Source organism: Xiphophorus hellerii, chromosome 5 (assembly GCF_003331165.1).
Source record: "Xiphophorus hellerii strain 12219 chromosome 5, Xiphophorus_hellerii-4.1, whole genome shotgun sequence".
In the NCBI taxonomy this organism is placed as follows: Eukaryota; Metazoa; Chordata; class Actinopteri; order Cyprinodontiformes; family Poeciliidae; genus Xiphophorus; species Xiphophorus hellerii.
The window spans coordinates 10981516-11008665 of record NC_045676.1 but is presented as its reverse complement, the minus strand read 5'-3'; the positions used below and the strand labels follow the sequence as shown (position 1 = coordinate 11008665).

Sequence of the window (27150 nt, the reverse complement as noted above, 5' to 3'; positions counted from 1 at the left end):
TGAGGGATTATTTGGAGAGTTTCAGAGGCCCATTTTGGGAGTTTTCCAGTAAACTGATCATTTTACAAAGAGGCCATCGCGGGCATGCCTGACTTTAATACCCAACAGCATCTGTAAGATGAAAAGAAGACGAAGAAACACATGTAAAAGTAAGTAATTAAAATGTAAGTACAATTATTTTAAAAAGACAAACATAGAATCTAAAAATATGTTGCTTCAATTGGTTTATTTTTTATTAATAGTTTCTTCCTTTTGCTTTTATTATTATTATTAGTAGTAGTAGTAGTAGTTGTAGTAGTAGTATTGTTGTTGTTGACGTTGTAATTGTTTTAATGCATTTGTTTATTGCTTTAGCAAATTTTTTAATCAGTGTTTTGTAGTCAACTTTTATTATGATGATGATTATTATTTTAGAACATTTCTAATTTATTTAATTGATTTACCATCATCTGGCCTGATTTAGCAACATTGGATTTTAATTATTTATTTATTTATTTGTTTGTTTGTTTGATATATGTTTTATTTGTTACTTTATCGTCTCGAGAAATGTTTGACCTATAAGCTGTCTCACTAAATATCATTTTAAGGAAAGACAACCTGTTACAATTTTCACATTGTTGTTAATGTTTGGTTTTCAGTAATTGTATTTATCATAAATTAAATGCTTGTTTTAATTGCATGTTGGATAGTAACAGGAAAGTTATACATTTGTAAATTTAGTCTGCTGTTTTGATTTTACATCACTTGACAGTTTTGAAGATAATCCTGCGAACCCAAGCAACAACCTTCCATTGTTATATGTGAAATACTGTAAAGTCTATATTTCATGAGAAATTAAAAAATATATATATTTGTAGCAAAACACACAGGCATGCACATATGTTATTCACCCAGACACATTTGTGTTTCATGTAAATCTGAAGAATTTAAAAAAATAAATAAATAAATAAAATACGAGGCCAAAATAGAAAACAAACCTAGTTACAGATGACTAATTCATGGGGCCAAATGTGTGAGGGGGGGGGTCAACGCTTAATTATTAATATTTCGCCATGTTGCAGGAATGTCATCAGACGTCTGGTTTACAGGACATGATGACGACACGCACACAAATGAACACACAGGAACGAGGACAAGCAAAAATAAATACATATGCAGGTGCCACATTCATCACGCAAATGTTTATTTCATGTGTGAAGTAGGACCTTCTAAATTTTAAGAGCCTGAAATAAATATCCTTGCGGGTAGAAAGCTTTGTGTATTCAGTTCAGTGCAGTTGTCTGTGTTTTATCAGACCAAAATATTTAATTAATTGTTTTTTGGGGGGGGGGTTTACTGTTTGAAAAAGAACCCCCTGCTGGGAGAGCTCCCTGTCTTTTTGACAGGAGTCTGTCCTTGCATGGGGCCCTTCAGGGGTCACGATTTTGTTTGAAGCAAAGCCTAAATATTTTTTTTTTGCATTAAAAATGCATTTTTTTGCATTAAAATCTGACAAAATTCTTATTAGAAATAATAGCTTATAAACGTGTTTCTACAACTGTCGTTGGTCATCTGCTTCTTTTTCAGCGGCTTGCTCGTATGTTTACGTTTCTGTGAACTTATTTCCCCAAAAATCAAATCTTCCAAACTGATCTCTGCACTCGTGTAATCTCTTGGTGACGTTCCTTGCACAGATCTGTGTCAGGGAGCTAAAACTTCTTAAACCCCAGCTTAGCATTACCCAATCAGAAGTCTGATTAACAACCCATCAGAATGTCTTTGACCTGATGAGCTACGCGTGTCCTCCTCCCCTTTGCTCCTCCAACACCACGATAAAACAAACAAACAAACAAAAAAATGCATATTAGCAGAGTCTTCTTGCTCTGATCATATTTTCCCTCTTTTTGCTTGAGCTCAGCTCTAAGTTGGACCAGGATAAGTAAAGTGTGTTGACGGAATGTGCCGGAGCCAGTGCAGCCTGTAATAATCCCCTCCACCCCCCCTTCTCTTCCTGCAGTCCGTGATTTTAGCCCCTGGTGCTCCTAATGCTCCTAAAGCCCCAGCTGCTCCCCCGTGGTCGCGGCGCTCTCTCCGCGACAGCCTGCGCACCGCTCGCTTTATTAATAATTCACCCAATAATTCCCCGGTTCGAGGTGGCTCACTGTGAACAACTCCTCCACAAAACCACCGTGTGAGATTCTGATTGTGCACGCCGGTGAGGTGAAGCCGTTCGGTCGCCGCCGGAGCGCTTCCCTTTCCCCGCACGCGCCTCCGCTGCAGTCCGGGACCCGACCGACCGACCGACCGGCCGACGTGTCGCTGCTCTGCCAGCATTCCGCTACCGGAGCGACTCAACGCAACGCAACGCTGCACGCGCTTTCATCTCGTCAGCTTCAAGGAGGAGGAGGCGGTGAGGGTGAGGGTGTCTCCCCCCCCCCCACACACACACACCTCCCCTCAACCACCCTCCTCAGTTTGTGTGTATCTATATTTTCGCATGTGCATGTGCATGTGTGGGAGTGAGTGTGGATCGAGAGAGAGAGAGAGAGAGAACGAGGGAGAGAGAGAGCGAGCGAAAGAGAGAGATATACGACGGTAAAAGCGATCGGGCGCGCTGCTTTTTGGACGAGTTTTGGACGCAGAAGCTGCTCGACTGCAAAGACTCTTTAATGAAAGCATAAGAGAAGAGAAACTTACTTTCTGTCACCCCTCCTGTCCATTAAATTGATCGTAATATAAAGATCATTTCGGGATATGGTTTTTGTCTAAGCGTCTTCCAATCTGGACAAGTTCATCGGGACTTTGACGCGCACGTCTCCCCGACTTCCTCGTGCAGGACATGGGTGCATCTGACACCGAACAGCCATAGGACGGAGGGAGGTCCGGAGCCGCTGCTGTCCTCTTTTCAACCAGTCTTCTGCAGAGTGGACCCACTTTCTTTTTTTTTTCTTTTTCTGGGCCTAAGGCCGACTTGTTTAAAGGTCCGTTTTTTGTTTTGCTTCCGGCAACAGTGAAGAGAAGAAGTCGTCCTCCCTCAGCTCTCTCTCCCTCACTTTTCTTTTTTTTTTCTTTTTTTTTGGACGCTGAACTTTTAAAGGAAAATGGGGCATTGAGAGGGTTGGCAGATCTCCCCGCGCTATAATGGTACGTGCTGTGGAAACTCAATAGTTCCTTTCTGTTTGGCTCTATAGGGTGAAGTATGGAAGGCTGGATGTAAACAAAACAGGGATTCTGTTTGATTGAGCAGAGCTGAATTTCATTACGGTGAAAGATCAGAACTTTCCTCAGTGTGTTATTATGACTGTAGCTGCAGCGCACCTGTGTGTGTGCGTGCGTGCGGGTGTGTGTGTGTGTGTGTGTGTGTGTGTGTGGTTTGTGTTTGTGAGTGTGTGTTAGTGAATACAAATCAGCGGAGTTCACGTTTATTTAACAAATTTCTTATCAATGTTTAACATTGATTAACTAACTGTCAGCTGCAGTTTGCGTCCTTACAAAAATACGACCGTCCCTTTTAAATTTACAAAAGTACAACTCACGTCGGTGATCCAATTTAGCCTACATTTCAATTTCAACGAATAGTGTCTTTAACATATTCAACGTTATAAAGGTTGGCTCTGGCTATGCTTTCTTTTTTTTTTTTTACTAGCAAATTTCCTCTAAAAATAAAAACACAGCATGGTCATAAAATATGGATTTCCTCTGCAGGATTATACGTTTTTAAAAGGCATGCTAAAGGGAAAACTTATTATTCTGCTTTGTGTGCGTTTATATTGATGACATCACAAGAGGCACAAGAATCAAGACAAACGAGTGCCGCCAGTAGACTGAACACAAGTGAACACTTTTCAGAATTGATCTTGATTAAAAACTTAATTTAAATGGAGACAAAAACAACGATAGATATTCTTAAAGTAAATATCATCAGTTGCTTTATGCAATGTGTGATGTCACCACAGGCATAAGCACGAGGGAGCTTGGTTTGTGGAAAGTAGATTATTATTTTTTTTTTTGTCTTGATGAAATCTCAATAAAGTAGCAAAACAAATAGAAAAAACACACTACGAGTGAGCTTTTATGCATAAATTAAATTTCATTGGCGTTTCAGAAGAGTCTAACAGGTAGCTTTAAAATGTAAATTCGGTTGCTTTAATGCAGTGAAGCTGCCTTTTCTTGCTCTCCTCTGACCAGACAGAATAAAACAGAAATGAAAGAATAAACAGAGCTGACCGAAATTGTACACAAAATCTCATTTAACATTATAATTAACATGTCCTATTTGCGCAGTCTTCTCCATTTGCGCCTTTACTCTGCGCCTCTTCCCTGCCTTCATTCGTGCGCGCTTTAACTCCGTTCATGATCACACTTTATCGAGTTGACCGAAGGGGGTGTGTGGAGGTGAGACCGTCAAGCGAGGGTCGCACAAAGAAAGTATGATTCGCGGCATTTCCCGAGTCTTTAACATTGATCTGAAAATCGGATGATTTGAAAAAGAGAATTATCTCCCTAAATCCTGCAGCATTTAAATGGATAAATCCCATGATTGTAATAATAAAAATCGTCTTATAAAATGGCTGTACTATAAGCTGCAAAATACCAGATTGCTTTTATTGCCCGTGTTTTTTCCTTCAGCATGCAAGCTGTACCAAGCTTTTGCATTAAGAACAGCTCAAGAGATTCCATCAGGGAAATGTACTTCACACTTTTTTTATTTATTGCAGCTTCCATCCTATTTGAAATATTAAATATTACAACATGGATTTGGCAAAGGTTGTTTTCTTTCCTTTTTTATTTTCTTTTTTGTTCAAAAAAAAAGAAAAACGCAGAGCATTACTGGGATAAATACTTGTTAAAAGAAAGGCATTACTCAATATTTTATACATGTATTCCTGAAGTGGCCTGTTCAGGTTTTTGTCAGGAAGGCTGAGGTAATATTTGAAAAAGTTAGAATGTGATAATTTACATTTTCTACAAAAAAGTGCAAGTATTATGTTCTCTCTTTTTCACATTAAATAAATAAATAAATAAATAAAATGGTCAGCATTACATTAAATATCTGCAAAGAAAGATATTCAACATAATAATAGCAATAACAGTCATAGTCATAATTTTAAAAATCATCATGTTAGAGTGTATGCCCAATTCAAGCCTTGAATTACATTAAATCTTCTAAATATTCGCATAGCTTTACACTGGTCATTCACATAATACAGCAATTTGAGTCTCTCTAAGCTCATTATATCCACGCTCATTTGTGCGAGTCAGTGTTTATTAACAACTTTATGACATCACATGCAAAATAATAAAAGAAGAAACAAATAACATAAAAGTGTATTAGCACCCATAGGAACCCCTAATCACAGCAGCACATCAGCACAGACGGGGCCTCCTAATATCAAATGGCATGCGTCGTTTTAATGTCAGCTGTCCAACCATTTCTCCAACGCAAGTGACCTGGTAGACAATGGTTGATAACTGGCACTGATATGATAAGCCTGGTTCTGTTTTGATTGTTGGCCTATAATTTCACAGTTGGTTACGCTGCGGTTGTTGTAGAGAAAACCTGCCAACTGCACAACCTGTCAGTCAAGGAGAAAAGCAAAGAAAGTAAATGGTGCCAAGCAGGGAGACGGGTGTGAATCTTCTTGTGTTATTACAAAGATCTTCAGAGCATTAATAGAGTTGAGGTGGTGAAGAGTGAAACTTTTGAAGTCACCTCAACCCGCTGCTAAATTCAGTGTGTTTGCATCATGATGTAATACAAATCTACACAGCCTGATCGCTGTGGTAAACTCTGCTGCATTAAAACCATAACCACAAGAAAATCCCTCCACGGATCACTCCTTGTGGGAAACAAAAGGATGATTGTACCAACCAAAACCTCATTGTTAAATGCACTAAGGCAGTGCAGCTCTTTACTGAGTGTGGTTTGGCTATTAAGAGAGAGGGGGGAAAAAAAGATTGGATTAGGATCCATGCAGGAAAAGCAGTGTCCATGGCATTTGGTAACATAATCCGCGGAGAAGGTGCATGGTGCAAACAGTACAGCAGAGGAACGTCGCCGCTCTGGTAGATCAGAGTTACAATTAGTGCTGTATTATCAACAAGCCACAGTTCAGAGCCTATCCTGTCTAGTGAGATCAGTAGTTGGCAGGCAAGCTGCCAGGACAAGTGAGTATTGGAGTGTGTCACAGTGTGAGTATCTCCTCTTGTTTCTCTGGAACCGTTTGGGTGAGTGGCTTTTTTCAATGAGGTTGGGACGGCTAATGTTAGTGTTGTCACATAAACAGCTTCACTGTACCTCGTGCTTTGTGTGTTTTTATATGCCGGTGTCCCACATGTAATCTTCCCAAAATACACTTCACACCTCCTTCCAGTTGTGTTTTTTGAAATGGGTTATGTGGCTCATCATCCAGGGTGCCAATCTAACTGGGGCGGTATGTGTCCTCTTCATAAAAGGCATCAGTCAGTCAAAGGAGTCAGTGAGTAAGAAAATATGGTCATATTTTACAGCTGGCGTACAACAGCTGCAGCTGATGTTTGCATCTGATTTGTGACTTCCTTTCATCCCTAAAGTAATGGGATATTTCACAGGTTGCATTTGATCTTAACTGACCAAACCCGAACATGATTATTTAACATGAACAAGGATTGTTTAGGACCCAGTTTAAAATTCTCTTTATGGTCTTTGTGAAATCACAAACAGAGCACTCTTAATGCATTTTGTTCATCAGGACAATCTTAGATTAAGATAAGCATATATTACATGAAGGAATTTTGGAGGGTTTTAAATACTAACCATTTTTACATTTCAATTAACAGCATTAATTTTCAATGCAATGTTTAAAAATGGTTAAATTCCAATTGAATTAACTACTTTCCTTTTAGTTACAAACCTAAACCTTTTGAATATAATTTAACCAAAGTTGGTTCAGTCAGAAATTGACTATGGATTGTAAAATTACAGAAGTATTTAGAAGAAGCCAGAGCTAGGAATAAATTCAGGAGCAGTGCTGTTATAACACAAATTGTTTTTGGTATAACAAGATATATAAAAACATTCTTCTGATAGATTACAATTTCTTAGTAAGGCATAAAGCTCCCCCTGACTTTTCATCTTCTCGTACTGTTTGTTCTAGATGATGTTCAAACATCCCTTAAGGTGTTTCCACTTTACTGTTAAGACCTTTCTTGTTTAAAAGAGGAAATATTTTTAGTTTTTTATATAGAGTTTGAGTATTGAGTTTTACATCTCGTTTCTGCATATAGTGAGATATTGTTGCAAAATAGATTGTGGAGATACTGCTCCTTACTTATTTTTCTATCTCTGGCAGTTGGATGCTGTAAAGATTAACAACCGCCATGAGACTTGTGGTTGAGACAATTTGTGTGTTGAAGCAAGAATGTCTTAGCTAGTTTAGCTGTAACACTAAATGCCAGAGTTTGGACCACAATTCTTTAATCTTGAGAGATTAATATAATTTTAAAGAAAGTTTTAATGTCAACCCAATCTGGCACAATGCATCTGTACCTGGAACTTTTTTTTAGTGGTTCCTATTCCACTCTCCTCTGGGTCCTCTTTTACTATCCTTCTCTTGTCCCTCTACATCCATCTCTTCCTCACTTCTATTCCGACTGACATCATCCTGTCCCTCTTTTACAACTCCACCATCAAAGCTGATGCTGTCAGTGTCTACTACTTAGCATCAACAATGATCAACTATAGCACTTTTGCAAAGAATTCATAATTTTAGAACACACATACAAAATAAACTGAAGCAAAATGCTAACCACACAGGAAGTGAATTATTTACTTTACTTGTATTTTTTTAGGTGGTAAAAAATAGAAACAGAACAGGACAGCTAGATGAATAGTTTGTATATTGAGATACTACCTATTTAATTTTGGACACAGACTTGGTGTGTTTTCTTTTGCAATAAAACCAGTATGGAATGTTTGTAATTGATCAAGCAAATTAATTATTTATGCACATATGGTGTAACACTGCTGGTTGGCCACCATTAATGTGTGCCCTGAACACATCCAAAAACAAAAACATACCAAGTCTGGGATGGGACAAAAAAAGTCCCATCTTGCACGACTAACTTGCTGTCGTCAGCCTGCTTGATCCTGTGACATCACTGACTTCCAGCATCCAAAGTGGCTGTTAATTTGGTGCATTTGTCTGCACCATGCACTAACTTTTTAGTTTTTTTACCTTAAGTAGTTTTTCAGCTCCATCCATCTCTTTCTCCTGTCTTTTTGGCATATTGGATTATTTAACTAGCCTTTCTACACAATTCTGCTTGATGCTCATCTCTCTTCAGTGCTCCGTATGGGATTTTTGCCATTAAGCTAGATTTCTCCAATAGAATTTCAACCAGGCCAATCAGCAAACAGAAGGAGGGGTTGTGAACAATGATGTTGATTTTCTGCACTGTTTTAGAATTGCAGTCTGCCTGTAGTTTTATCATTGGCAGCTGAGGAAGTGAACGAAGCCGTTCAGTCAGTGTTGACCCCCAGCACCCACCCACCCAAAAAATAGTGAATTAGCATTAACAGCCATCTTGTTCAGCTCAGCACTTTTTTCTTCATAATGGGAGGGTGGGTTGTTTACAGCGTAATTTTCTGTAAGCTTCATAGCCTCAAACTGGTGCATTACATACGTCACAGCCAAATATTAGCGAATGGGTAAAACTGAAAACTTCAACATTAAGTAAGTTATCCTTCTCAATAGTTGAGAGTCCAGATCCTCTGGAGAAAAGCATCAAACAACATTTGTATCCGGCTTTGAATATGATCTAGCAGCAGCTCTAACCCTGAAGTCAAACTTGTTAGCAAGCTGAGCTATTGAACCCTAAAATTGTCATTATAACTAATTACAATTTCTCAGCTGTGGTTGTCAGTTCAAAAGTTACCAATTTTATTACAGTTATTTAAGATTATTACTAAATTGCGGACAACTTTATATGGGCAGCAAAGCAAGTAGAATAATCCCCATAGAATTTATTAAATTAGGTTAGAATTTATTAAATTAATTTATTTAAAGAAGTAAATTTTAACAGCTATTTAGCAAGGGACCTTTCTTTGGTGTTTGATCTCACCACTCAAACCTGCAGCAGAAGGTTGAGCATCTTAAGCTGCAAACATGAGTCAGTCCTCTCCACTCTACTTACTCAGGATGTAATTGAATTTGAATCAATTTATATAATTTAGCTGATCTGAATATACGTATCTGTATGAATTGGACCTGTTATGCAAAGTGACCTAAGATGACATTTTTTTATATAAATTGGCACTAATAACCCGACCTGAACTCAGAATTACTAAGATCTTCCAAAATATATTTTATGCAAACTGGTGTACTATTGGGGAAATCAAGTTTGTTCTATTATTGTATGTACATACAAGCTCAGGAGGAGAAGGCAGTTTAGGGTGGCATTCATAAAAGAACCCTAACAGCCTGCTACTATTTTTTTCCTGAAGCACATTGAGCACAACACAAGAGTTTAGCCTCATGCAATCTTAAAGTCTTCATCTTGGCGCTACATTTGGTCGAGCTAAATTATCAGGGCTGAAAAGAAGAGTGAAATAATTAGCCCCCACTCTGCTCAGCCATCTTTCTATTCTTACTTCTTTTTTTTTTGTATGTTATGTCTGCTATTGTTTCATCAAGTCTCCCCATTCCCAGAGGATAGTTGTGTGAAAAATTGTATTTTTCCAACATTTCTCCCTGAGGTAGCTTTGGCAAGGACTCACACGGCGGCCATTTCTGCCTTTCATACAGTGCTCAGACACTGTGGAACAGATCGCCGGTGCGGCCTGGAGTCTTTGAAGTGGCTGCCATCTCACACAGGTTGGCTGGACCATCTCTCTCTCTCTCTCTCTCTCTCGTCCTCTCTCTCTCTCTCGCTCTTTTTCTCCCCCCTCATCACCCCTAATTTTCATCTTGCGTCCTCAACTTGGCAGTGGTAACGTCAGCGACCACATCTTGACAGTGAAAACGTTTACTGAGGTAAAAAGGGATGGTAATAATTCTGGATTTTAAAAAGATGTGCTGACAGAAGCTGCAGATGATGATCGCAGAGGTACAGTCCAGGATGAGGTGTAGGAGTACTGCAAGTTTCTGAGATGCAAACGCAGGATCATTGATATGTTGCCATTCATGTGCTTTAAAACGGAGCCATCTGAGAACAAATTTCACCATGAGAGGCTTCCCTACCCAAAGCTCTGTGGAGGTGTGTGTGTGTGTGTGTGTGTGGTGGGGGGTGTGGTGGGGGGGGGTGTGCAGGCGTGTGCGTGGGAGTGTCTGTGTGTGTATGGAGATGCGAGAGTCTGAGCAGGTTTCGGAGATCTCACCTCCAAAGAATTTGGCCATATGGTCGTCAACACATCCACAGAGAGAGAGAGAGAGAGACGGAAGACAGATAGAGAGCGGGCCAAGAAGGACTTAGTGAGATGGAGGGGGAGAAAGTGAAAGAGAAGTGTCTTCTTTTGTCAGAAAAAAATACAGCTAGAAACACATCTTATACCCCTACCTTAGATCAGATGGTTCACAGGAATAAAACAACTACAAAAAAATCCCATGAAATCCTCCAAAGCATCCTCTTTCTATGCCACATATTTGCAAAGTAGGAAAATCTGTCTCAATTAGCACATTTGCATTGGGCGATGATGGACTCCAAATAGGTCACTGACTCAATCTCCCGCCTCCGAATCTTCCCTCTAAAATGTTAATTAAGGAGGGCTTTGAGATTTTTTCGCTCTGGGCTGGCCATATGGGCTGGGCATATGCTCTATATATACAGTACAATATATAATTCATACACTGCTGCAGGAGAGAGAGAATGAATGTTTGGGGCCCTGGAGTTTTTTTTTTTGTTGTTGTTTTTTTGTTTTTTTGAGGGGTTTACTACAAAGGGGCGGCAGTATGTTCTGGCCTCCCCAGTGGCAGGTACAGAGCTTAGTCTATTCATTAGCTCCGTGTTATTCGCTCTTGCACAATGGGATCGAGGTTCATCAGCACCTGTTTCTTTGGCTGATGACATAAAGAGGGCATGTAAACTGCTCTTTGTCAGTTGGTTAATATAAAATGAGAGCAAATGATCTGCAAGTCGGATTGACCTGTTTTTCTTTTTTTCTTTTCGGCTCTTTTGTCTTGCTGCTTGTGAACTCTGGTTAAATGGATACCTCATGATTTTTGCTATGAGATTCTGTTAAAAGATTCTAAGGAGTTAACATCCTAATTGCAGTTGACAGCTCCAAGCATTGACTAAAATAGACTTCTACAGTTTTAAAATGAATCTTGCTCAAAAACCTCACAACAGTTTGTTCAAATGTTCTTTTGATCACTTTTAAACTGTAGTCACAGTTGCACTTGATTTTATTTATTTATTTACTTGATTTAACCTGAAATGTCCCATTGATGCACAGTGTGTTTTCTGCTGAGAAACATGGGTTTAGATTTTCAGCAAAATTGTATTTATTAAATGATAGAGATTTACAGACAATCCATTGTTTATTTAAATGTGAAACGAAGGTTGGAGGCATTGTAGCACCAAAAATCTTCCTGAGTGAAACACTACTGAGAGTTTAACTTCTAAATAATGATTAGTTAGCTAACAGCTTGTCTAAGAGAACTTTTCTTTTCAATGTTTGCACTTTTTACTATTATGTTATCCAGTTAGTTTGACCAGAAACATGTTACATGTTCCACTGTTTGCAATTGTTTTCACACCTTAAGATCATTGGTGTTGATATTTCATCTACCTCCATTAATTGTGCTGACAATCATTGGCTTCTGTGGTTATAAGGAGATTCAGTGAAAACATAACAATGAATATAATAGCATTCAGATAAACTACCATGTTTGATTTGTGCTAAATAAAAATATGATTCTGTTGAGATTGTTGTTTTAAGACATGGAAGTCCACTTTGGTCTTGACCTCTCTGTTTGTTAGCTCCAGCTTCCAGGATCACTGCTTTGAAATTGTACAAAACAAAAACATCCACTTTACATACAGCACTGCAAGTAAGATATTAGCTATTAATAACCTTTTTAAACAACTATTCTTTAAACTGCTTTAAACTGTTCTTTTAAAGCCTGCAGACATGAAGGGCTACGGTGCAAAGAATTTCTCAGATTTCATTAGATTTCCTTGCACACTCGCAGTTGTCCTGATGCCATCAGGCCAGACTCCCATTCACTAGCAGAATGAGGCAGTTGTAGGCCAATGAAAACAGCTCTTGCCCATTCGCAGCTTATTTGGGCATAGCCAAACCAATGAGAGGAGGCCTGCTAATGCACCTGACCCTGTTTCTGGCTGCTCCCAGCCAATCACTGAAGCTCCAGCACACCTGATGCATTGCTGGTTATCAGAAAGCTCAGGCTGGTGTGGACCCCTGCACAGGTGCCGTGGAACCAGGCCATTATTGGGACCACCAGCCAATCAGATACATTGTTTCATTAACACACATGTGTATCCTGGCAGACTTTGGGGTGTTTGCTTTTTGTCCTTGAGTACACTGTTGTATATTAGCATGTAAACGTGCATCTGAAGAACTCCACTAGCCTGCTCCCATAATGCTTTGCTGCCTTATCAGCAGGCCTCTCTCTCTCACGCTGTTCCTGGCTCCATCAGCATCGTGAGACTCAACAATAGGCGCTGTGTTGCCCCCTCAAGGAGCCGAGGGCCTCCGCAATAAAAGCAGGCCGAAAACAAAAAAAAACCCCAAAAAGAAACATGTTTATGGACTAATAAAGATGATTAGAAATCGCACAATTGCAGAAAAATAGGAGGTTTGCGAGTGCAGATTATCTGTAATAAAAAGACGGGGTAGAGGGGGAGATGGAGAGTGAGCTGTACAGACCTCTCATTGCGAAGGATATGAATAGCCTTTGTTTTCACCACAACTCAGGGCTGTGTGGTCTGCCAACGTCTGGCTCTTATTATGGGGTTTGTGTCTGTGTGTCTGCGTAAGTGGCATGCACGTGTGCACTGGTGGGAGCTTGCGAGTGTTGCTGTGTGTTTGTGTGCAAAGCAAGTAGCACATGTTTGTGAAAAAAAAAAAAACATATATGGGAGATTATATTTCGGGTGGGCGGGGGGTCTGGGGGACAGAAGAGTATATATTTGTGTGTATCTCAATACACACAAATATTGTGTGTGTTGCACCATTCATTCTCCTTCGGTAAATGAATGGTGCATGGGGTCTTGGGCTGGCACAAGCGGGTGTGCACGCTTTTTTATCCGTTAAAGTTGTGAAATGAAATAGGATTTCATAGAACGCCGCAGCGGCTGTGGGATTTGGGCTCCCTTTGGCGAAGTTGAGTGGGGATAGGTTGATCCAATCAACAGCAGAACTGCAAGGAGAGCCTATTTCACAGCTCCGGACCCTGCCAGAACCCTGCCTCTACGCCTGCCTGCTTGTCTTAGAATACAAATGAAGCTCCCTGAATGCACACCTACACACATATGCATGCATACACTTTGATATTTGGACTGTGGATTTATGGGGCTGTAGAGCCTCTCTAGAGAAAGAATAACTATTATCTTCATTATTATTATTGTAATGAGGCAAGCATATTTTAGGAAATGCCTTTTTCAGAAAAAAACATGAACGTCAAAGATTTGACCACACTGATTGCAAAGTATTATATATATTTATATAGATCTATACCTTTAGATATAGATCTATATAGATTTTCTTGTCTTTTCCAGCATCTGTTGAACTTCAATCTGATTTCTCTTGTCTTTCCCATTTTGAGGAATGACTAAGAGACTAATTAGTCTCTGTGCAATTTTGCTGCACATTTGGTCACAGTTTACTTATTAAGTTTCCGTCAACACTCAGCTAAAGCTTTAAGATATAAATGAATAATTTTTTCAGTTGAATTTAATTTTATTGGAACTGTTAGGAATTATGGAACCAGGACTCTGACTGTAGATATGGATAGGTTCAGTTGATATTTTTCTACCATTCAAATGTCTGCCTGACTTAAATGGGATGTTCTGTTGTGTTTCCTATTTCGAATAGTGGCTGTTAGAATTGGTCCTCTGGGGTCAGTCATTTTTATATTGCAGTCAATTAAAACATTGTGGATTAGTAATTAAACGTTCCTGAACTCACAGGAATGAATAATAATGCTAAAAAAAAAAGCTTTAATTATTATACTTTCATAGAGTTGTTAAGGGTAAAACAAACAAATAATTAACTAAATTAAGTAATAAATATTTCCGTGGTGAAAAAAAAAATCCTCAAATTTAAGGTGGGGAGTTCTTTTTTTTCCAGGGTGACATTATTTTAAGGCTTTATACAAATATTTACAAGCAGTGCCCATAAAAGTAGAAAGCACTGCAAGTCTTAAAAGATTATAACAAGTACTTTTCACCACAGTAAAAAGGCATTGCGAGCTGATATAGAAAAGTCCAAAACAAATAAATACTGTTTCATGCACTGCTGTTAAACAGTGATTGCTGTGCCTGAAAAGAACAACAAGTAAAGGTGGAACAATGAACATGAAATGCTTCAACTCCCTCACTTTTGTTTTCACTGTGTTTGTTTTTCAGGCTACTGACACTTACCTGGTGAACGACGATCCTACTAGAGGCCCAGGGATGCCCGAATGTTTCCTCGTGTCGGACACATACAGGGTATACACTCCACCAAGCACATACACACTTTATACTCTATTCATTTAATTTTGAACAATTCAGTTAATAACAAAGCAGTCATGTGTAATTTGTACCTCATCTGTGCTTTTTACACCACATATTTTAGACAGGAGCAGAAAGATCATTTTTTCTGACTTTGGAGGCAAACTCCTAATGTGTACACGAACTAAATTCAAGGTTCCCTGCCAGGCATTATCTTGTTCAGATCACTTTCGTTTTACTGTAAAATCCCCACACATTCCATTGAACAATAATAATTTCAACTCCACGCTTACATTTAACCTTTTATTCTTCAAATTCTCAGACAGGCACGCTGCAAATCTTTAGCATAAAGAGAAAAGCAACATTTGAAGCTAGTTTAAACATCACTTTTTACTTTTGCAGGATACGCTCTGTGCAACAAGCGCAGCATGTAGCCCTCCCCCCATGCCCCCTTTTTTTTACACATATGTAAAACTCTGCTTTTCAGGTTAGCATGTGACAGCTGGAAACCCGCTCACTTGGCCTGTGTCCTCTAATCTGATATGTGCCGTTTTTTTTGTTTTTTTTCTTAATGCCAAAATTAAGACGTGATGACATCAGACTAGCAAAATAAATCTGTACAGTTTTTTCTCTCGCTCTCTCTCCACGCTGAATGCAAACACAGTAATCCAAACCAGTCCGAGTATAACGTTCGAGCGGCTATTAAACACAGTAAACACATGAAAAGCAGCAGGCGTGACACATTGCTCCGCGCACACGCTCAGATTGGAAACAGATCCGTGCAGTCTCTGGGATGTACGCTGGATATCATACGCTCCTATAAGCCACCGCGGCCCATGAGCCATTTCTCTCTGGCTGCACACGTATGTCTGTATAAATTTGACTTGGAGTGACCCCCTTCCCAGAAAACATATATAAACAGCTTACTCAAACAATATTTACACTATACAGCGAAGTAAATGGGCACAGTTACGCACATTTTCCACTCACATATTTCCTGCCTTTTGAGAAAAGGCGACCTCAACCACCTGTCTCGCACATTTAGCATGCTAATGGCTGCATCAGTATGCTACATCACTTTCAATATTTAATGGCCTAGCCACAGGCGATGGGAAATATCAAGTATATGGGCAGCACCGCGTGTCAACGGCAGACCACAACATGCTAACTTTAGACAGGACCATATGGTTTTCTCATGTGCTCTTTAACGGCTCAGAAACCAGCAGATCCGTGCTCGCAAGAGCAGCTTTTCTAGGTGATGTACAGACAGGTCTCCTTGTTTGATCACAGGCCGGAGAGGGACTTGGAAACCAAACCATGAGTACTGAGGTTCTGCAGCGCCAGTGGTTGCAATAGTATATTTGTTACTGGGACGGACACTTTAATGGCAGACTCAAGATGACAACACAAACAGCCGGCAAAGTTGGACAGCTGAAAGGGGCGGTTTGTTCGATGGAGAAGGCAACTAGAGAAAGACGCAAAAGATTAGAAAACAGAAAAGGGAGAAAAACGTCGCTAAAAAGAACCACAGAGAAAAGGCAGAAAGGGGAAGACGGAGAGAGAAAAGAGAGAAAATGAGGGAGCACACACAAAGGCTTTTGGTTTGGGCCTGTGCCGTGGTGGGGTGTGGTTTGGAAAGAGGAGAGACTCTGGCAAGGGAACACTGCACCTACAAATGCTTTACTTTCTTTCACATTTATTTTGCATTTTACTTTTTTTTATTCCTTCTCAATCTTCTCCTTTTTCTGTCGTTTTGTGCCAACACGTCTTTAACCACCAGACATTTGTGCCCATGTAAGAACTCTACGCATGGGTGTACGCGTACCTTGTGTTCTGTACTTGATACACGTTTTTCTTTTTTTTTCTTTTTTTGTGGTGTCTCTTAAGTATCGTACATAGGCTGAGGTCTCGTAAAGCTGCACAGCTTCATATCCCCCCGAAAAAATCTTGGCATTAGAGCAGTAGGGTGACTTCAGCCCCTGAAACCGCACCCTTTTACACAACTTAAACACACTCACAGACGTATGCACATGTAGAAAATGTATTCCAACTTAGGCATACACACACTCACCCCTACACACGCACACACACACATGGAGCAGGGGCTTATGTATAATTGCAGGCACTCTGCCTGCATATATGAGTTTGATTAGACTGAGTAGCAGGGAGCGGGCGAGGATAAAGCCAAGCCTGATTAGAAACAGAGTGCATTTGCTTCCATACAATAGGACTCACAATTTGAACGGTTAAGTTCCCTGAGTTCAGGTTATTATGTCTCTTTATTTGTATAAAGAATGCTGGAATATAATATAGAGTTAGTTAAAGACACCAACCATAGTAAATGTGTTTATTATGAAATATCCATTAATGATAAAGTTGCTAAGTAATGAGGTCTTGATTCCCGCTGGGGAATTTGCAAAGTAAAACATTTTTTTTAAAAAGCTCACCGAAGAAAAAAGCTGCTGGATCTCATCTGTGTTTGCTTGTGACATGACAAGAGGCACAATATGCCATGTCTATATATATATATATATATATATGGCTCAAACATGTTATTGCTATGCACTTTTGAAGACATTTAATTATTATCCTGTGAATGGAAAAGAAAAATAGGAAAAATACAAGTGTAGGCAGTCAAAATGTCTGGTTTATTGTCTTGTGCCTTACGTGATGTCACTAGAGACATGTCTGCACGCAAGCATGTTTTTTTGGGACAGCAGGAGGTTTACCTTGAATGAATAACAGTTTACAACAATTATAAAAACTGACCATTACATGTTGTTCTCTGTGGTCAGCCATAAAACTATGGTTTGCAGAAAAGCTTTAAATTCCAAAAAAAGAAAACCAAGAGATTTGAAAGTGAACTTTTCACAAAAGCGAAGTTTGTTTGTTTCTTCTTATGGTGGTTCCCAGTGATATTAGTGTTTTTGTAAATACCTCATCTCTTATAAAATATTTTAGCAATGGTCTTCAGAGCAAGAGCTCCTCACATTGAAATTGATAGGCAAAAGAGAATCCTCTTGCAGAACAGGAACTTACACTGCAACACCTCGTAAACTGAAAACTAGAACCTCCCAATTTTAGACGATCATCATACAGAAACACTGCACTGCACACGTTGAATTCAGTGTACTGTATAGCAAACCTTCACATTCAGGACACAGAACACAGGGGCCTCTTGGAGTAGATTATGGGCTGACAAAAGACCACAGAATCTGAGCTGTAAATTTAAAACATTTTTTGGTGTCTATTTTGGTCACTGCTGGGTTTGCTTCTGCATTCTTTGTAACGGCAAAGGATATGAAAGCGCAAAAAAAAAAAAAACAACAAAAAAACATCACCATAAGGCAAATCTGCCACTATAAAGTCAAAGAACTTTTAAATACAGTTTTCAGAAAAAAGAAAGGAAATACTGCTCAACTTTAAAGATTGACAGTCGGAGTGTGACCAAAGCTTGCAAAAAGTGCTAAACAGCGTAAAAAGTAAGAGCTATTAACTTAGTCGTAGTCCAGTTGATAGGCAGACGGACAGAATGTCAGTAACTCATTCAAAAAATAGTTCTGTATTCATTCACTAACAAGTTTACACCTACACAACAGCTGGGTAATGAAGTACGGATTTCACCAGCAGGCTTTAAATAGAAACAAAGTTTTTAAAAGTGCACTTAACAAGAAAAGAAGATAATTTTCCTGTGTGCATAATTTGGGTCAGTGACATAAGAGGTGCAAGAATTAAGTTAATCAGCAGGCATTAGTAGATATAATACAAAAGATCCCTTCACAAAGAAATTAAAAAGAAAAAACAACAAAGTTTTTATACAGAGCAATTCAGTCAGAAACTGCTAGTTGTGTTATGTGTGTGTTTGGGTCATAGACATCACCACACAAACAAGAGCTGAGTCGCTGCCTTTGGTAAACACAACTAAATACCTTTAAGGGGATACACAGATTAACAATATATGGATAAAGAGGAAAACAAAAAAGAAAAAATTTATAGAAATTGATATTTCTAACAGAACTCTGATCAGTTGCGTTATGTGATCTCACAAGATGTGGCTGTTTGTGGATTTCTGTTTTTAGGAAGACAGATTTTTAACTTGATCAAATATTGTTTTACATCAATTAGGTACAGAGAAAAGAAATCATTTTTTATGTGGTAAGTTTTACCTGAAATATGTTTGACTGATTACACAGAGAACCCTGGCTAGTAACCTTCACAATATTCTCCTGCTGTGCATTTTTTACACATGAAAATGTAAAACCTACAATAAAAACTGCAGAGTACATCTGGCGAGTCGCTGTAAAGCTCACTTCTCCCTAAGTTTCCAAAACTCTTCTGTGCCCCCCCCCCCTAAAACAGTAATCATTCTCAGGGCCTCATCCAACCTCGGACCGGCCCTGGACAGAAGCTTCGCTAAAGAGGGAAAAACGTAATGTTGAAAGTTAGATTTGTGTGAAGGTAATGGAGGAGCGGGTATAAGGGACAGAGAGGGGGAGAGTCAGAGAGAAAGAGTGAGGGAGGGAGGGTGCAGAGAGAGGGAGAGAGAAAAAAAAAACTTTCCTCTAAAGTTAGTGCGGAGCTTTCACTGTGAGCGAGGCGGGGTTATACAGCCTGGACTCAGCCACAGCGGCTTTGCAATGCGGCACCGCAGCGAACCTCCATCCAAGTTTGTGATCAACCTCTCCAGTTTTCATCTCTAGGCTCCACCATGTACTCCCCTTACTGCTTGACACAGGTATGAGAGAGAAAAGGGAAGAAAATCTGCCGTTCGTTGCGCTGCTCTCCGCTGCTGTTTTCCGGTGTTCTCTCTCTGGTTTGTTCCTACTGTATACTGTGCGGTTACAGTGTTGTGTTGTGTTGTGCTGCTGCTGCCTGTCATTTGCTGCGCATTAAGGAGCTTTTTACCCCCTCTCTCCTTCCTAACTCTGCTCACTTTCTCCGAGTAATGTTTAACTTCCCTCTACGCCTCTCTCTCTCTCTCCTTCTCGGTTCTATCTCATGGCATTCCTCCAGCGGGCTTATACTTGCGCGTCTCATTGCGCATGGTTTGGAGAGAAAATGGCGCTTCTCCCAAATCTATTTTATATTAAACGGGGGGTCGGAGGGAAAAGGGGAAGAAGGAGGTGGTGTCCTGCAAACGCCTCTGGGATAAAACCGACTTTATTATATATCAAACTAATATTTTTCTTTGAGTTCTTCATCACATGTTTTATTTTGACTTTCTGACTTTGCTGCTTTTTTAGGGAGATCTCCGCCGTGATCATGCGATCGGCTGTATGGGGCCTTTTCGGGTCACTGTATAAGTGCACCAATCCCGGCCCCTGAAGCTTTAATATGTTCTGCCTAAAGGGACACTTTAAAAAAAAAAAAAAAAAGCAGCGGTTACTTTTCACGCATAAAAGCTTGCACGTGTGTGCGTGGCGACTCCACGCTGCGTCGTTATTATTCAGAGAAGCAACAGAGTCACTACAAGATTTAATTAATTATATGATTTCATCCATGTGCGTGATTTCACGATGAGGCTCCATAAAGGAGACTGAAGTGTTTTCTTTATTCTGAAGGTGCGACATTATTATCATCACACCAAATATTAATTTGCATAAGAAGTATTTTTAAAAAACACATATATTAAATATATTTACAATCCTGTGTTTATATAAAATGCTAGAGACGTAGGATTTTTTTAAAATTTTTTTTTACCTTTTGGCCTCATTTTCTGTTGGCACTCAGTAGCAGAGAGTGATCGGTCTACAATTATCTTTTTTATGACCTGAAAAACCCTGTAATTTTCTTTCCATTTATGAGATTTCACTCAAACTGTTCATTTGAAACAATATAAAAAGGTCTAAGGTGAACAGCCCTATTCTTTAGTTTTACACACACTTCTTCACTTGTAGCGTCTTTTCTTTCTTTTTTTTTTTAAATGAATGCTTTTATTGGTACATTTTCCATTTTGTGTTTCTGTATGTGTTAGTAAGCGAAACACATAATAATAATTTTACAGTAATTTGTCTGTAAATTGAACCAGCTCTGGCACATAACTTTGCAAACTCAAAGGTCAAGCTGCAGATGACCTTTAGCATTTTCCTTGCATCGCCTTGAGTTCTGACCCGGGCACGTGGCTAAATACGCTCCTACATCTGTGTTTGTTTCATGCATTTTGGTTTCTTTTGTCTTGTGCAGTCACTGCAGAGTTAACGGAGGAGAAGTGCAGCAGCAGCGGGAGAGCCTGCAGCTTCAGGCCGCCCTTCAGGCGTTTCTCCCCTCGACTGCCGCTGGCTGCAGTTTCTTTGTCCAAATTGTCCAAATATGTATCATATTTAACTTTTTAGAGGTTTTTTTTAGTAGTTTTATATTTAGCAGATTACCAGTAGTTTAACATAATTAACGTACAGCGTGGTTGTTGTTTTAAAAAACTCTTTGTCAGGAACTCCATCACTAATCCTCTATTTTCTTTTATTATTTATTTATTTTTTCAAAAATCACTTGACTTGATTTTGACTTTACAAAACTAATCACAAAACCGATGCGTGCTAGATTTTTCTGTGATCCACGGAGGTCACGGGCCTCAGCGCTCCTCTTGCTTGCCGAGTCGCCCCGTCTTGCTTTGATCCTTAATGGTAGTTGTACCAAATCTATAGAGGAAATTTCTATCGGAACCTCACACACACACTCTCTCTCTCTCTCTCTCTCTCTTTCAGACACACATGCACTATATTTTGCTGCGTTTGGCATTCACGGCCATTCCTTTTCCTTTAACAGAATAGTCCGTGGAAACCATGCAAGATTCCTTTCTCCGCGTGCGTGTTGTTTCAGGGCCCTCTGAGCTGCAGAGATGGCCAGAAACACAAGCTCTTTTCACAAATGATCATCCCTACTGATTCTATTTCTAGAATAAACTCTGATGCCATCATCAGACTGTCTTTTCTCTCTCGCCTTGACTGATCTTGACCTCTGTGTGCGTGTCAAATAGATATTTTCATGATCAATACACAGAGTTCATTTGATGAGCTCCGTAAAACAACTCCTGCGGCCCTATTGCATATTTAGTGCAGATAATTTTCCGAGCCCGCTGGTATGAGGCAGAGGTCCGCATCGAGTTTCCTCTTTCTTTCTTTTTCCATTAATTAAAATTAATTGGCAGCAGATCCTCTCACGCGAGCGCACCGCACGGACGCGCGTGTTGCCATATGCGCGCGGTCCATATTGATCTGCTGCGGGTCTGCTGCTGGACATCAAGTACAGATATATTTTACCAAAGCGTTTAGATGATATTGAGTTGAACAGTAGTCAGAAACATGAACTTCAGCTTCATCTCGCAGATGATGGATGGAGTCGTGCGCAACGACGTCAAGTGAACTCGGAGATCGCAGTTGTCTAAATAATTCACAAATCAAAAGAAAAAAAAACACTCAAATCTGATGCAAACAATCACGCATGTATTATTAATGCGGGTAAAAGCTTTGTTGGAATGGCCACGCAGGGTTGACGGACCCAGAGCAGCCAAAAGTCGCTCTCGCCAAACATCACCAGGAGGCTGGTTATGGCGTTGTTTCATATCTTTGCGACGGAAGTGCACTTGCATGAAGCTTTAATGCGTTAATTAAAACTTTTATGCGCTGCATTTTGAAATCAATTATTTCAGACTCCGGTTAAATCCCGTTTTATCCTGTTGAGATAAGCCCTTAATGCGGACTGGGGCGCGTTTTGGCGTGCGTCGCCAACTTCTGAAGGTCTGCTGCAAACTCGGTGATGTTTAACAATGTGCAAGAGACTGCAGTTTGCACACAAAAGTTCCTATTTGCTCGCCGGATTCTCTCTGTAAACGTTTCATGTCCGATTATATTCCTCTCCTAAGTGTTTCAAATTTGGAGATCAAATGAGTGCTTGAAATTCTTTCTGTGCAATTTGGCAAAACTGTTGAAAGAACGAGCGTAAAAACTAGCCTATGCTGTAGTCATAGCAACAGAAAAACGTGTAAGTTGTGTAGAGTATAATCGATACAACTCGTTCTTTCAAATAGAAAATGATATATTTTTCCATATGTGTGACATTGTGCACGGATGTGCCAAAATCTAAAGTTGATTTGAATTATAATGTATAAATGCCCCCAAATCTACGTTAGTATCTTCTTCAAAGATGTTATCTAGTCTTATTTTTTCTGTCAAACAATCGGGTACAGACAGCAGAAACCAAGCTCGTTAAAGAATTGCTTACTTCTATTGTGGTACTTCATAAAAATTCAAACTTTTTAAAGATTACAGACACACCTCTTTCTGTAAAATCCATCTAACTTACTTTTGATGTACTGACACTTTTAGAACACCATGTCATAGTCAATTCTATGTTTTTTTTTTGCTGTTTTCACCATTTTCTGGGGATAACGCATAAGGGCTTAAGGCAAAAGAGTTCTTTTAATTAAGTGTATCCATTTGTATTGGTTTTTGGATGTTGTCTTTAATTATGGTTTTTAAATGAAATTTCCACAATATAGGTTAATATTTGTGTTCTCTTTAGTAATGCTAGCAATCAACATTATCCTGGTGCCTATTAAGATGTTATCAACTTATATACACATAAAGCAGTGTAAGATATTTCTCATTAATGTTTTTTTTTTAAACTATTATATTTTGTGAAATCCTGCTCTTTAAATCTTTTCTTCATTAGTTTCATAGAGAAACAAATACACCAATAGATAGTGTCACTCACTAAAGATCCCCACCCCCTCAACTCCTCGCTAATTCTGCTCAGGGTGTATTTTAGTTGATGACATGACAGTAGGTACAAAAAGCAAGCGGATCAACTTACACAATGCAACATTGTGGATGACGCTCTTTGCCAGATTCAGACGTAGATCCTGAAAAGTCTGCGAGTCAGACCTGCCGTCTGTCCTCTTTCCGAAGCATTTCCATGTGTTTTATTGTTGCCAAATCTTCCTGAAATCCATGGGGTGTTTGTACATATAGCTAAAATATTTTTGCTGCAGCTGTACAGAATGTAAGCAAACACATCTGAAGGAGGAGGAAATAAAGAAGAAAAAAACTAAATGAACGACACCTTTGGCTTGTCACAAGATGTTTTAGAGGTGCTAGATTTCATCTGGATCAGTGATTTTGAACAAAAATAAACTTGCTACGTTGTTCTGTAGGTGACAAGCTTTGTCTAAATTGAGTTTGAATTTGCAGAAAAAGGGTAGCTTTTTCTTTTCTTTTTTTTAGATCTCTTAGTGTGCGATCTTTTGAGGCCTGGAGCTCACCGTATGGCCATTCACACCTTTTGATTTGTTTTATGTTCCTGGCTCATTTTTTTGACAAGGAATCTCCTGCGTCAACCCTCAGTTCTGGTTTCACTGGGAATGGACAGCGCCGGTGCTGGTGTAAGCCGAGGTGGGCCTGCACGATCTGGTAACATAGCGGCCAGCACCCGCCTCACTTTGCACCGGCACACACAAGAACACAGTTACATACATGCACCTCTAATTCTAAATTGGTAAGAATAGCACAAGCAGAAGGAGAATAACCTTTTTGGTTTAGTGGACAGTAAGCTGGGAGGAACTGGTCTGTTGACTGCAGGCCCACAGGCAGGTGGTGGGTTGCACACAGAACCCGGGGGTACACGGTGTTCTTTTTACTTATTCATCCTTTCTGCCGGAGGCGGATCAGGTCCACCTTATACCATTTTGGCCAACAGTCAGAGCTTGTAGGCAGGAATGGAGGAAAAGAGAGCAGGGAAGTGGGAAGCACACGTGTCAATATTAGCTGAACAGTGACTAAATACAGTTTGAATGCAAGAGAAGAAAAATAATAATAATCTTGATTTGCGAGTCATGAATTGACTCCTTCCCAAGCTCAGTTTCAATATTTGAAATCTGTTCAAACTGAACATGTCATATTTTATTTGTAACTAGAAAAGAAATGCTTCTAAGCAGGCCTCTGAGATAAACCTTACTGCAGAGTGTGGACAGACCTCCTCTTCCTGAGCGTGTTTGGGTGAAAGTGTTTGAATCTGCCTCCGAGGTTGGGTAAATCCAACTCTGCGGCTCCCTGCTTATCCCTTATCTGTGCAGTCTCCCTGACTGCCCATAGAAAATGGATTCATCATGCTCCACCGAGGCGGTTGGCATTGCAGGGTAATAGGTGGCTGTCCCGTGGATGGATGGGCTTGTGTTCGTGTGGCTGGATTGTTGCCCCCCCCCCCCCTTCTTTTGCCCCCTCCATCATCCTTTGCCTGCTAGTGTGGATTAGGTTTCGGCTGATCTGCGGCCAGCGGAAACAGGCAGCCCCGATGGCGGACTTGTGGTGGCCTGAGATATAGCTGGCCACATGCATACATGCCATGCTCAGTAGAAGAAGAAAAATAAAATTACCTATCGTTTGCTTTTTATGTTAAATCTTGAGAATGCTACAGTTAGGACATTAAAGATATAGTTACAAATTTTGAAGTGAGGTTCTGTTTAAATTTATGAGCAGATCTGCATAGCTTACACTGGGGTGAAATGATGTATTTTCATAGCAAGACAAGAGGATATTTGAAATTCGGCTTATCAGAGTGACACAAGACAGAATTTTAAGGGTCTTTACTCTTATAGCTTTATCAACTGAGGTTAGGCATGTAGCTCACAAAAGTTACGTTCAATTCCACGACTGGAAACAATCGTGGAAGGTGGAATTTTTACTGAGGCCGGTTCTGCTGGAGGTTTTTTCCTGTTAAAGGGGAGTTTTTCTTCTCTGGTGTCGCTACATGCATGCTCGGTATGAGGAATTGCTGTAAAGCCAACGACACAATGCAAGCGATTTTCTGCTGTTACTATGTGCTCCTCCAGGAGAAATAATTCTGCAAATCAAACACTTAATGCAATCTGGTGCTGGGTTTCCTTATGGAGAAACTTTTTAAACTATTCTGAGTAACTAATTAAGCTTACTGTACAGTTTCATAACTAGGATGTCTTTTTCAGTAAAGTGCTTTGAGATGACATTTGTTGTGAATTGGCGCTTTATAAAAAAAAAAGAATTGAATTGAATTAAAATACAGAAAATAAGACTAAGAAAGCTTTTTTTTAAAAAAAAAAAAAGCATAGCTACAGCTATGCAGGAGAAAACATAACAAAAAGTTGCAGATACTTATGAAAAGAGGGTGCATGTGGAGACAGCCATTGGACACTGCCCTTGCGCGTTGCCTTTAAGCTTCTCAGACAGACACAGCATGTCAAGCTGAATGTCTTAACTGGGGCTCAAAATAATGACTTCCATTCGCTTCATCAGATGAAGTAATGCTGATTCAGCACCTAAATAGTGCTTTTGGACGGGAGACTTAATTTGGACCAAAAGTGTTGCATCACTTTAAAGTTGTATAAATTCATGGCAAGAAATCCCTCTGCACCCCTGTTTCCTGTTGTGTTTTCATTTTGTATCTTAACTTGAAAGGTGCTAATCGTGAAGCACACGTTTATCCTCTTTAAAACTATATCACAGTAGAATAAACAAACATTTTGTTGTTTGCTACACTTCATTACAATTATGTGACTTTAACAGGAATCACTCTACATTTAGTTGTCGGAATGTGTTTCACATTGGAAGATCTTCGGTGGCGCACTTCCCCCAATATCCACTTACAGTATAAGTAATTAGTGGCTTCTCTGCAAATAAAATTCAAATGTGACTGCTTTAACATTCGTAAAATTACATTTGCTAGTTAGCTAAATGACTATTAGCTACGTGTTGCATTCTCAGTACGTATTTCACACATGAAAATCGTTAGTGGTGTACCACCATCAACCTCCATTTCCTGTGTAAATATTCATTGGTTTCTATGTATAGAACCCCCAATTAACAAACTGCTAATGCTGGTTTTGAGACTCGAAATGCTTGGAGAAGATAAAGCTTTTGTGTCAGCTGTTAGTTTCTGTTTTGGGACCAACTAATCTGAACTTGTACTAAATAAAAATGCCAAGAGTTATCTGCTCCAAGTAAGACATTGACAGCTTACAACTTTCCAACGAAACCTCACCTGAAAAATCCAGAACTATCCCTTCGAGGCTAGAGAGTTCTGCAGCTAGAGCTTCAACATCACTTGGGGGTGGAGGAGACCAGAGGGTGGGAAAAATGAGGACCCAATAAAGAATGAAGGGATGGGAAGATGCTAGAGCAAACAAACTGCAGTTCATTTCTCATAGCTGCTTGAGACAGACTCCCCTTCATCTTCATCCTCCTCCTCCACCCCCGCCACCTCCTCAATTAGCTCCCTTTAAAAGAAGGAGCGACGGTTGGTGGAGATCTGCATTGTGGAAGGATGAGCTTCAGTTGTTGTTGTTGTTGTTTGTCTCTCTTTGTCTGTCTCCATCCCCCTCCCCCGTGACTCGCTGGTGTGTTTTTCACTCGTTTTTTTGATTTTCTCAGAGGCTTCTTTTTTTGTGGGGGTAACCCCACTGAATGGGACAATGCAGCCTAGCGTGAAATTAAAGCTCTTAGTTAGTTTGCAGTTGTTCAAAAGAGGATTTTACACATGCATGCTTTCATC

The 27150-nt window shown here is 39.7% G+C and overlaps 1 protein-coding gene across 11 annotated transcripts in view; it reads left to right on the top strand.

Annotated features, from left to right (window-relative positions):
* The first annotated feature begins 2204 nt into the window (after positions 1-2204).
* Positions 2205-27150, top strand: part of LOC116719882 (nuclear factor 1 X-type-like) — a 124820-nt gene continuing 99874 nt past the window's right edge. For 2 of the 11 annotated variants that reach the window (XM_032562656.1, XM_032562654.1), the window contains exons 1-2: positions 2517-3123; positions 14548-14631. In XM_032562656.1, the coding sequence (XP_032418547.1) occupies positions 3121-3123; positions 14548-14631 (87 nt within the window). In that variant the 5' untranslated portion in view covers positions 2517-3120. Of the gene's footprint in view, positions 2396-2504; positions 3124-14547; positions 14632-19201; positions 19370-27150 lie in introns of those variants that run through there. The other 9 variants (XM_032562657.1, XM_032562653.1, XM_032562650.1 and 6 more) reach the window with 9 other exon arrangements.